This window comes from Terrapene carolina, unplaced genomic scaffold (assembly GCF_002925995.2).
Source record: "Terrapene carolina triunguis isolate 2854851 unplaced genomic scaffold, T_m_triunguis-2.0 Scaffold84, whole genome shotgun sequence".
Classification (NCBI taxonomy): Eukaryota; Metazoa; Chordata; order Testudines; family Emydidae; genus Terrapene; species Terrapene triunguis.
Window position 1 is genome coordinate 13,144,617 of NW_020664435.1, and position 11,931 is coordinate 13,156,547.

The 11,931-nt window shown below is 43.4% G+C and overlaps 1 protein-coding gene across 1 annotated transcript in view; it reads right to left on the reverse strand.

The window, feature by feature from the left end:
- CHN2 (chimerin 2) overlaps positions 1–11,931 on the reverse strand; it is a 218,341-nt gene that overhangs the window by 103,037 nt on the left and 103,373 nt on the right. The window contains exon 3 of the mRNA XM_026649396.2: positions 9,683–9,738. Coding sequence (XP_026505181.1) covers positions 9,683–9,738 — 56 coding nt within the window. The remainder of the gene's footprint in view (positions 1–9,682; positions 9,739–11,931) is intronic.

An 11,931-nucleotide genomic window follows, 5' to 3' on the forward strand; every position in this document is an offset into this window, starting at 1 on the left:
GCACGTCCCACCAACTCCTTCCTTGGAGGCTGGGAGAGGGAGGCCGACGGCCGTTCTGAGGCTCCGGCCACCGAGCGAGCCCCCACTGTGCTGGCCATGGAGCCCAGTGCCATTGCACCAGCTGTGGCACCGGCGGAGCAGGCTGTTCGGCCTGGCTGGCCTGACCCATCGATGGACGACTACGAAGGGAGGCTGGGCTGATGTACAACCTGCTGCTGTCCCTGGACCTGGAGGAGTGGCAGTGCTGGGAGCAGTGCCAACCACAAGACTGTGATCCCGACATGGAGGAATGGTACCGCTGGTAGCTGCTGCTCCGCAATGACAAGATGACGGTGATTGATGCCTGGGGCTGCGGGAGCGGTGCCATGGTGAGGTCCTGGAGCAAGGTGACAAACGGGAACGGCATCAACGTTCGTGTCACGACTGGCTACGATAGCCCCTCTGAGACGAGGACCTTCGGCGGCATCTGCCTCGGTCCCATCAGTGTCCGCTCCTCAAGGCGGAGCAGTGCCTGGAATCTCTGTCAGTTGGAACCCAGCCAGGCAACCTGGTGAGAGTCAACGGCGACCTGCTTGGACTACGCATGGGACAGTCGCTGAGCGGCAAAGTGCATCGGGAACGTTCCCTCGACTGTGACCGGTACCAAGTCGGGGGTGGGGACTGCGGAGATCCCAGCGGCGGCTTGCCTTTGGACTGCGGGGCCAACATTGGTGGTGCTCCTGGTACCAGCTACTTGCAGGGAGGGCATCTGGCGTGGAGGGCATCCGGACATCAGGGGAAACCTGCTCCGAATGGGCCTGGTTACTCCGCTTGACCTGAGTTGGAGGCCTAGAGGCCGATGGGGACTGAGGACTGCCCAATATGGGTCTAGCCTCTCCCCCAGTCTTGCTCCAGTGCCGCGGTGGAGGAGGCCTCTTCTTAGCCTTCTTGGCGTGGCCTGTGGATGGGAAGCAGTGCCAACTGGTAGATGGCGCCAGGTGGTAGCTGCACACCGACACCACGGTACCTGGTGCTGACTTGAAGCGGCGCACTGGAGTCTGGGTCAATGCCAACTCCATCAGGATGGCCTGGAGCCTAATGTCTCTCTCTTGGTCCGAGGCTTGAATGACTTGCAAATCTTGCAGCGATCGCTGAGATGGGTTTCACCCAAACAGCGTAAACCGTCCGCGTGCAGATCACTCACTGGCATCGGTCACCTACAAGTGTCGCACGACTTAAAACCCGGGGTGCGGGGCATGCCCCGGCACGGGCGCACTAACTAAACTAAACTAAAACTAATCAAACTACAGGTACTACTACACTGAACGAACAAGAGTTCTGGGGAAGAGCTGTAGCAAAGCTGGAGCAGAGCAGTTCCGAAGCACCTTCACTGGTGGCAAGAAGGAAATGAGGGTGGGGGGGAGCGTGCAACACCCCTTATACCGCGCCATGGAGGCGCCACTCCAGGGGTCGCTAGGGGCGCTCCCCTACAGGTACTGCTAGGGGAAAAACTTCCAACACCGGTGCACGTGGCAAGCACACACACCTATTGTGGAAATACACATGAGTAATCACTCGAAGAAGAAGAAACAGTTGCATTTCACAACTGACCAACACAGTTTCCACCATTCATGCATCATCTGTGCCAGATCAGCATTATAAAATGTTGACCAGTGAGGAAAGTGCAGAGAGAGGGAGCACTCAGGACCACCATGCCAATATACAAAAATGGTGATTATCATAACCACCCAGCCTGGACCAATAAAAACGGTCACCTCTCTACAATAAGAGTAAGCATGACCCCTAACCTCCAACTGTAGACAATAATGGTCTGATCTAAGAAGTGTGCAATCACCAATCCCAAACCAATCCCCCTCCCACAATTCAGAGTGACCACTATTGTCTATTGAGCCAGAAACCATACTGAATAGTTCCAAGGTTATTGTTTTTGCCATGAGATCCTTGAAGAGTCATCATCTGCATGGATGCTAAAATCACTCAGGGCAATAAGCCTCAGTGACTCCAACACCAGGGTAGATAAGCAATTTGTTAACTCAATCAGGAAATCAGAACTGTAGTGGAGTAGCCTGTAAACGTAACTATTCCAGGATCCATACACAAGCTGGACAAACAAATTTAATTTTAGAGTCAGAGACTTCCTATGCTTAAACTCAAATTAAACCAACACAACCACCGCACTTCTGAACTGTCCTTCTGAAGCTCAGGTTTCAGAGAGTCTGGGCATTCCAATCCTGATGCCTAGACGGTTAAAGTACATTCTCGCATCCCCCTACCAAAACACTTATTGGAACATTTATTCTAGGTCCATGATTCCCCCCCCCATGTTACGGCATATTCTCCGAAACACAGTCTGGAGTAGTACCAGAAGTTTATATTCAATACTTAGAACTAAATTAACCTCTCTCATTCAATCTATTCGTTAACTTGTCTAATTATGCATAGTTCTTTTAAATAATTTTAAAGCTTTACTACATTTTAATATCCTTGAAATTGTGATTCCTTTTTAGACCAGGAGTGATATTCAGTGTACAGCATATTGCAATAAAGTCCTATGCCACTGTGCAGGATAATTCTTCACTAAACTATTGGGAATCATGCGTTTGGGAGATGAATATGCCCTAAAATGGCAGATTGTCATTTCATGTATATCATCTGCATCCAAGTCACACTGCACTGAAATGAGAAGACACCCTGAAGAGTTCTTTCCATTTAAGTACTGTCACAGAAATAACACCCCTAATTTCAATAAATGTTCTCTCTCCTTTACTTTATTCTATGAGAAATACACTCTAATTTAGCCATTAAAAAAGAGCTAAATGTTTAAAGTAAAAAGGGGTCAGGGAGGTAAGAGCCATTTATTCTCAAATCATAGAGAATAAATAGTGCTACTTTAATTGCATTATTGATCAAATCTTCCGATCTTTATCAAAACCCTCATCTGATGTCAATGGGAGTTTTAACTGAGAAAGGACTACAGGTTTTGGCCTTATGTGTATACCAAAAAGGGACAACGATACATATACACCTCTACCCTGATATAACGCGACCCAATACAACACGAATTCGGATAGATCAAAGCAAGTTCGATATAACGCGGTTTCACCTATAACGCAGTAAGATTTTTTGGCTCCCGAGAACAGCGTTATATCGAGGTAGAGGTGTATTCCAGATGACAGACAATCCTTCATGTGTGGCAAGATTAACAACTGCTTTGGACTTGATTCTCTGGGACACTACCTTCCCGGTGTCAGTAATCATATGTTGGGAGTGGGTCATGGGTAGGACAGGGAAGGGGGAGCCATAGCAGAGTGGAGCTCCATTATACCTAATATTGTATCTCAATGGCATAGGATCCTTCATGGACCTTGCATTCTGGGGAATTTAGGGCTGCTCCTCTGCCTCCCTAACTTACACCAGTGCTAGGCAGCCCTAAATAAGGGAACTGGTTCACATGTCCCTCCAATCCATGGACAGAGTGGAGAATCAAGACCTTAGACTCAGCAATGTCAGTGTGCTCATTTCTGGCAATGAAGACAATTTCTCTAAAAGTTTAGCCAGATATTTTTTGCACTTAGAATTATGCCTAATGATTTTATAATCATTTCCAGTCTACCATCCATAAAAACAACTCAGTTCAATTCGACCCCAAGAGAGAAGCCTAGTAAGATGTGAAGGTTCAGAAAAAGGAGAAGTTAATCTTTAGATTAGTTCATGTTATGGCTGGATTACCACTATGAGCTAACCACAAACTGCATCTCAGAGACTCATCAATGCAACAGGTTAGACAAGATCGTAAACCCTTGTGTAGTATCTCAGCAGTTGGCTAATGTAAAGTTCTCACCTCAAACAAATCATTTTAAACACCTATTTAGAAATCTTATATTCACAAGACCTAGCGAGACTAAGTGTCCTTCTAAACATAATGAAGAAATGGAGAGCTCATTTTACAATGATTCCTAAGTAGCTTAATCTTGAAAAAAACGTAACTACAATATTACAATTCTAGCAAGTGACTGAGTCTACTTACCTCTTTTTATTATAATTGAACTGTTACCTACTTGTCAGTCAGTCAGTCAATGAGGGATCAAAATATCCACTCTTGGTTTTGCTAAAAGAATTATCTCATGACACTGTCAGACTATTTAAATTAGTACTAGTAATACCTAGCGGCCACAATTGGGAATCAGTGTCCCATTTTACACACAGTCACTGTACACACATTTAATTAAAAGATGGTCCCTGCCCCAAAGATCTTATGATCAAAGTAACAGTTTACGGTCTAAGCCAGAGATCGGCAACCTTTGGCACATGGCCTGCATCGCTTCCTGCAGCCCCCATTGGCCTGGAGTGGCAAACAGTGGCCAGTGGGAGCCGCGATAGGACGGTAAACAAACTGGCCCGGCCCGCCAGGGGCCAAAGATTGCCAATCCCTGGTCTAAGCAATCCTGCCTAGGTAACGAAATGATAAGTTTTAAATGTTTCGGTGTGACCACTGGTCCTGGGAGTTCCACAATGAAGTCTGGGGTGATGGTGGACCAATGCCTAACTGGAGTCTCCAGAGGGACTAATGTGCCCTGGGGTCTAGTCCAGGGCATCTGGGTACATGCACAGCACTCACAGGAGTCTATGTAAACTTGGACTTTGACCCGCATGTGGGGCCACCAGAAAAAATAAAGGGCAACCATGCAGGAGATGTTAAGGCAGCCAAAGTGACCCATCAATGGAGTGTTGTGGCACAGTTCTAGCACCTTCAGTTGGGGGCATCCCAGGGGAACATATATGGGAAGGATGTTATCCTGTCCCCCATGGAGTGAGGCATATTAGCCCCTAATGGCGTTGACTTGGTTCCTTGGGTGAATGGGTCTTCTTTTGAGGTGGACTGGATGTGGGAGACCAGTTCTTAATTAATTGTGGCATTAACAAAATTAGTAGGCTTGGAGACAGAGGGGCTTGAAGGTAGGTACCTTGTTTTCCTGGTAGTATTCCCCCTTTCGTGACGGAGTATCAGCTTTCCCACTTTGGTTTCCCAGGCGGTAGGTGATAGTAAACTCGAATTGAGACAAGAACAAGGCCCACTTTAATTGTCTCTGGTTCAAAGTTCAGGTCTTGCAGTGGTACATGAAGTTCTTCTAGTCAGTAAAAACCTGTACCGGGTGCCAAGCTTCCTCAAAGTGGTGACACCATTCTTCAAAAAGCAATTTTGATTGCAAGCAGCTCCTTGCCCAGTATTTCATAGTTCATTACTATGGGGGTGAATTTCCAAGTGTAGTAGGAACATGTGTGCAGAACTGGCTGGGGTCCAAGTTGCTGTGAGAGTACCACCCCAATAGCCACATTGAGGCATGTGCCAGAATCAGAGCCGTGGTGAACGCAGTAATGAGGTGGTCAAAAGTATGCTGGATATCAGGAAACCAAGTGAAATGAATGGCTTTATGAAGGAGGGAAGTCGGGGAGGGGGAGTAAGTGGGGGGGGCCACCGCCCAGGGGAACCCGCTCACCTCCTGCCACCCTGCTCCACTGCTGCTCCTGCCTCCCCCCCTTACCCCATGGAGCCGCCCCTGGCCAAGCTGCTACGGACTGAAAGTCTGCCTCCTGTCTGCTGCGCAGAGCAGGGGTAGGGGGTAGGCTGATGTCGAGGTGTCCGCCTCCCCCTGCCTGTATACCTGGTCGCCACTGAGTTGGAGGAACCTGTCGTCTGCTGCTGGCTCAGGAATGAGTGCTGCTGCCAGCAGCTGCTGCTGGCTGAAAATGCATTCAGGCTCCAGAGTGCTCTGCTTAAAGAGACAGCACTCCTGCCCCCCCAACACACACACACACACACACACACACTCCTCCCCTTCTCCCCCAAACTTACACCCCCCCCCAAACCAAAATCTGAAATGGCACCTTGGACTGAGCCAGGAGTAGCCAGAGGAGGAGCCAGGCTGTTGGGTCCGGCAAGATGCGACTCTTGTGCAACAGCACGGAGCCTGCCTTGAGCTGCAGGCCAAGTGCTGGGCACCACAAGCCGCAGCAGCACAGAAGCAATTAACACCCAAGATATTGAAATAAATGGTATTCTAATATTGTTTAACAGTGCGATTAAAACTGTGATTAATCACGGCTACTTTTTTAATCTCACAATTAATTGCGATAATTTTTTTTAAATCGTTTGACAGCTCTAGTATTGATTATTAATTATTATTATTATATTATTTTGTTCCCTTAGAATCCTAGGTCTCACATTTCAGCTGAGAAAAAGGCATTTCTGCAAGAGAAAAAAAACCCCTCTCCCTTTCATTATCATACAAAATTAGAGAGGAAACTGCTTTTTCTAGGAGCCATATTTTTTGCTTGCTTTAGACACAACCCAGCTGGAATTCAGAACAATGAACATAGCAATTAGCTGACATTTCTCTACATAATAATATAGGTTAGAGCTCGAAGGCCTTGTCTACACTAGGGAAATTTCAGACAAATTTCTCACTGTTGCTAACACTGGTTCAGCTGAACCACTGTTAACAATATTGAAAGCCCTAATGTAGATAAGCCCACTAACCTGCACACTGTTATCAGCACTGTGTCAATAAGACTTGCTCTGAGCAGAACAGTAAAAGATAACTAAATGGAGTGGCTTTAAATATGTAGCCTACTACAGAATATAATATATTTCAAGACTCATTGCAAGACACACACACACACACACACCCATCACTCTCTTCCCAAAAAAAAGAGAAAGAGAAAAGAAAGAAAACTGTAACAAACTCACGGTCTACCCATAGTTACTGAAAATGTCCCCAAGTCAAACACTGTCAGCATTCATCCTGTAATTCCTTACTTTATTAACACTAAAATATTTTTGAAAAAAGACTCACTTAAATTAAAAATAACATGTTGAAATGGCATTTTCAAACTGAAGGCTATTAAAAATATTATTCTGGTATAAAAACAAAAAGTGGCACATCTTGCTTTAATTCTTTACTGCAAATGTGCCATTTTCAACCACCGTTTCAGTAGAATAATCCCAGAGAGCCACTACATACATTGACTTTCTATAATAAAAGAATACACTTCTTTATTGTGTATCTTTATACTTGCAAACACCAGCACACTGTCTAGAAACTCACATTCCAGCTGAACATTGCTTTTAAAATAAACTTTTTATTTGTAAAGGATGCCCATCATTAAAATATTGTGGAAAGAATCTAGAAAAAGCAAGGATACTGGCAGAAATCTAATGTTATTGGAAAGACAAGATATTCACAGTACTCACACTGCCGGTGGTTATTAATTAGAAATCATTAGATATCCCAACTCTCAACAGTTCAGCATGTATCTCACTGGAGTGATGACCTGTTTTTGCTGACAAGATTTTTATGCAGGTGGTAGTGGGAAAAGAGTGTAATTAGGAAAGCTCAAAGATACAGAGCCATAAATTACTTACAGTCCTGTCTTAACTTTTACACAAGCTGTTTATGTAATGCAGGTGCAATGGGTAGGGGAGAGGCTGCGGTCCTGGCAGGACAGAGGAGAGCAAGAGACCACTGGCCAGGACTATGAGGAGAATGAGGAGTCCCTGGCCATGGAGGAACCCACCCCTCTGCTGAACAGTTCCTGCCTGTGGAGGGCTCCCAAACACCTGGCTGGTGAGTGAGAGAACTGGGACCATGACAGTGTAGCTGCAGAGAACTCCCTGCATGGCCCTGGATCCCTGCAGGTACCAGGTGCAGGAGGGAAGCTGCAGTCCTGGTGGGGCAGAGCAGAGCAGAGACCCCCGGCCAGGACTGTAAGGAGGAAGATGTACACTGGAATTTATGAGACTTTGTGATGTGCACTTCGCCTGCCAAAAGAGTCATCAGCCACCAAAGCAAGGCAGTATGCTTGAAACAGTATGCTATTGCAGAGTTCTTGATTGGCCAGTTTGCCTACACATTTACTCCACTAGCAGTATCCTTTTAATTGCTATGCTTCTTGATTAAGTTGTATTTCTTCAACCTACAACTGAGTCATGAGTGTAGATAAGGCAGAAGTGGGGAGTGAGTGATACTCTTCCATGCCTATTACCCAGGGCTCCTTTGAAGATATGATACTGAATGACTATGAAAGAACTGATTATCTGGATTTTCACTTAATAAAAATCTTAATCTTAAATCTTAATCTTAAAACCTTTTGAAAACCGCTACAGCCCTTGAGCACTAGCTATCATCAGTTTTGTATGGGAAATAAGAGAAAAGTTTTGTTAAAGTCTTTTGGCCTACGTGCATTGGAGTCCCAAAGGGTCACCATGTTGGTGTCTTTCTTGAGCAGCATTTTTGACAGGGACAGAATGAGAGAGACTTTAACCACATTTGCTTGTCCCTTTTATGATCTTGTACGCTCAGCTTACACCCTCAGCTGACAGAGCATGAAGGCTTTCCTTCTTATGCCAAAATTTTGCCCTACTCTCAGATAACTGCTAGCTGGCATCTATGAGAGAAAGTGAAAAGCTTGGTCTTATGATTAAGACACTGGGCTGAGAATCAGGACATTTGCATTCAATTCCTGGCTCTGGTGCAGACTTTTTATGTGACCTTGGGAAAGTCATTTGAGCTGTCTGTGCCTCAGTACAACACTTCCTTGCACCACAGAAGTGTTGTGAGGATAAATGTTTTAATGTTTGAGAGGCACTTGGATACTACATTGATATTGGCTATTTAAAGAGACAATAGCATGGTGGAAGAGGGCAAAGCAGATAATTAAGACTTTTGGGAATATCACACTGATACATTTCTATGTATTTCTTCTTATATATTCAGGGGGTTTTAACATCACAGCTTGTATATTTTTAATTGCATTTGATTACTGTATAAAATTTATATAGCAAAGAACTCAGTATTATTAGTAATAATCATAATATTTATTATTGTAACTATATGTATTGTAGGAGCTTGCAGCCACTTTGTCCTTGACATGTTAGAAGCCAAAACCATCCCAATTTTATTGATTTATTGGAGAAATCAATATATACTTACAATATCCTATTTTTATAATTACCAAGACACAGTACGGAAGGAAGGAGTATTACCATATTCAAAAGTTAACTAGATAAACTAGGAGAGATGAATGGCATAAAAAAAAAGCAGACAAGCATGAAAATGTTGATTCAGCAATCTTTTTCAGTTCCATAGATTTCTTACATTCTACAAACTTTAAAGTTTCCATGACATGCCAGAACAAAAGTTCTAACGCTATTAATTCAATATTTTATCTTGAACGCTCTTGCTAACATTGGACAAGCGAGCCTTCTTTCATGAAAAAGTGCTTTTTGTGAACAAACTGCATGAATTGAGTGAAGACATGTTGCATATCTTTAAATATGTAAATATATGGATCTTCTCCTACAACACTATGAAAAAAGGGAAAGACAGCATTTAGATATTGCATAGAGCACAGTCATACGATGCCCTGATTAGCATCTCCACAGGAAAGGGGTCTCTGTAATGGTTAAATCTTGTGTATTCCCATCTCTGTGCTGATTTTACAAATATTAATCCATTTTTAAAGACCCACCTTATAATCTGAAAACAATTATATAAAATATGTTTCACAGTATTTTAGAAAATGGAAACAGACAGTTGCTCTCAGCATATAGGAAAGATCCCAATATGAATACACTACTGACAATTCATCAGATTTAACAAGATACAGTAAAAGAAGAACTGACCTCCTGAGGACAAATGATTCTCTTGGGACGCGGCGCCTCCTGTTGTAACTGATACACTGTCAAATATAAAAAAGCAATAATAATTAGAGGACTGCAATATACACAAACTTTCATTCAGATATTTATAGCCAGATGCTTCTGAGAAAATGCAAATAAATATAAAAAAGGGTGGGGTACAGAGACATTTTTAGAATGCATGCAAGTCAAGTCATTTATATGGAAATTAGTCATGGAATTGTACACTGGTAACATTTATTTATTTATTTATTCATATAATCCCAATTTAGTTTTGTATTGTTGCTGGCACTGTGTATTTCCATACTTCGCTTGCAAGACTAGATATAACAAATCCTTCTGAATGTTTCAAGATAAAACTCCTCTGTTGCAGATAGTATTACTGAAGAGCTCAATAATAGAATTTTTAAATAAAATTCCAGTGTCTTTGACTTGGCTAGGAAAAAACTGCAACAAACTACCAAGAAAGTTCACTAGAATCTTATCAATGCATACTGAAGACATGAGTGATAACTATTTATGAATGAATGAGACCCCTAGTGCTTCCACGTTCTAACATTTCCCCACTTTCCTTTTCCTTTTAATGTGCTACCTAAGACCCTCAAATATATTTCAGATCAACTTTGCTCATCCTAAGGGTTCCCAAAGTCAAATTCGTTCTGCGGGTTCTAAGGTGAGGGACTGCAACTGAGTGAACTCTGGGTCTCACCTCTCCCATCGTTCCTTATAGCTGACCCCTACTACTCTCCCTTCATGTATTCAAGGAGGCTTCTTCCTTCCTCTTTCTATTCCACAAGTAGTGAATGTGGGTTGACACATGATGAACGGCAAGCAATTACAATGCAAATAGAGTGCCTCTCTTCTCAGCTTTAGTAGAAATCCCAAAGCTTGGCTTGCTCCCTTGAAGAGAAGTCCTCTGTATGTAGACCTCTATACACATATAGAGGGGAGATGGGCATCCCATCTCTATGGTATTGTGATCCCCAGTCCAAGATCCCAATGGGCTGTGGATCAGCAAGATGGCAGGTTGTGGGAAGACAACAAATGATGGGGAACTCCCTCAGCCTTGGAAAACTGTGGAGTATCTACTGAAAAGCTAATATGGTTGGTGGTTGTATTACCTCTTCTTCAGAGCCCCTTTGTGCCATAGATCACCCTTTAAAAGAAGGGATGAAGAGAACTGTGAAGAAACTTGGGAAGTGTGGAGGTACTGGACTTTCACACAGACACCTCCACCACTTGTAACTCCTTTGACTTCTTTGCTAGTCTTCGGGAACATACAAATTTTGGGTGTTTTGAAGCAGGGGATGAAAAACCCTATCCCCTCCCTGGTTGGGAAATCGCATGGAAAATGAAAATGGAGAACCCTTCAGGATTTCCTGTCTCTTATATAGGTTTTTATGCACAGGGGTATAATCTGGCCATAAATATATACACAATATTATGAATTAGTATATGGACCTGCCTGATTCAGTGCTGCCAGCTACATTAATTTTTTCACAAGTCTCATGATAAATGGCGTTTTTCAAAGCTCCTTGAGTCATGTGAATAAGTGAGGATCTCAGCTTTCATTTAAAAAGAAAAAAAGCTATTTTGCAACCCTCATGGTTACACAGTAGAACATGAAAAACTGTGGCCCCCAGCATACCCTAAAGACTTAATACTAAACTAAACTACAAAGAACCCAAACTGTATCTTCTAAAAAAATCTCATGATTTTGAATGCCAGGAGTTGGAGATACTGCTGACTCAGCAAGCTACTTGTTCCTATCTATACATATCTATGTAAACAGTCCCATTAACTTTAATTGGAACTATTCAAGTGCTTGAAGTTAGGCATTAGTTACTGAGTCAAGGCCTTATGAGAATTTAAGAAGCATGTTTAAAAATAGCATGGCATTTAACTTGACATGGGATAACACCGTTGAGCACTAAATACAATCAATATTCAAATATAAAATCTTTAAGTATCTAAAAATAGTATCAGAGGGTCCTGTGGCACCTGTAAGACTAACAGATGTATTGGAACATAAGCTTTCGTGGGTGAATGCCCACTTCGTCAGACGCATGTAATGGAAATTTCCAGAGGCAGGTATAAATATGCAGGCAAGAATCAGTATGGAGATAACGAGGTTAGTTCAGTCAGGGAGGGTGAGGTCCTCTGCTAGCAGTTGAGGTGTGAACACCTGTACAGAAGCAGTTTCTCCTCCCTTGGTGTTCACACCTCAACTGCTA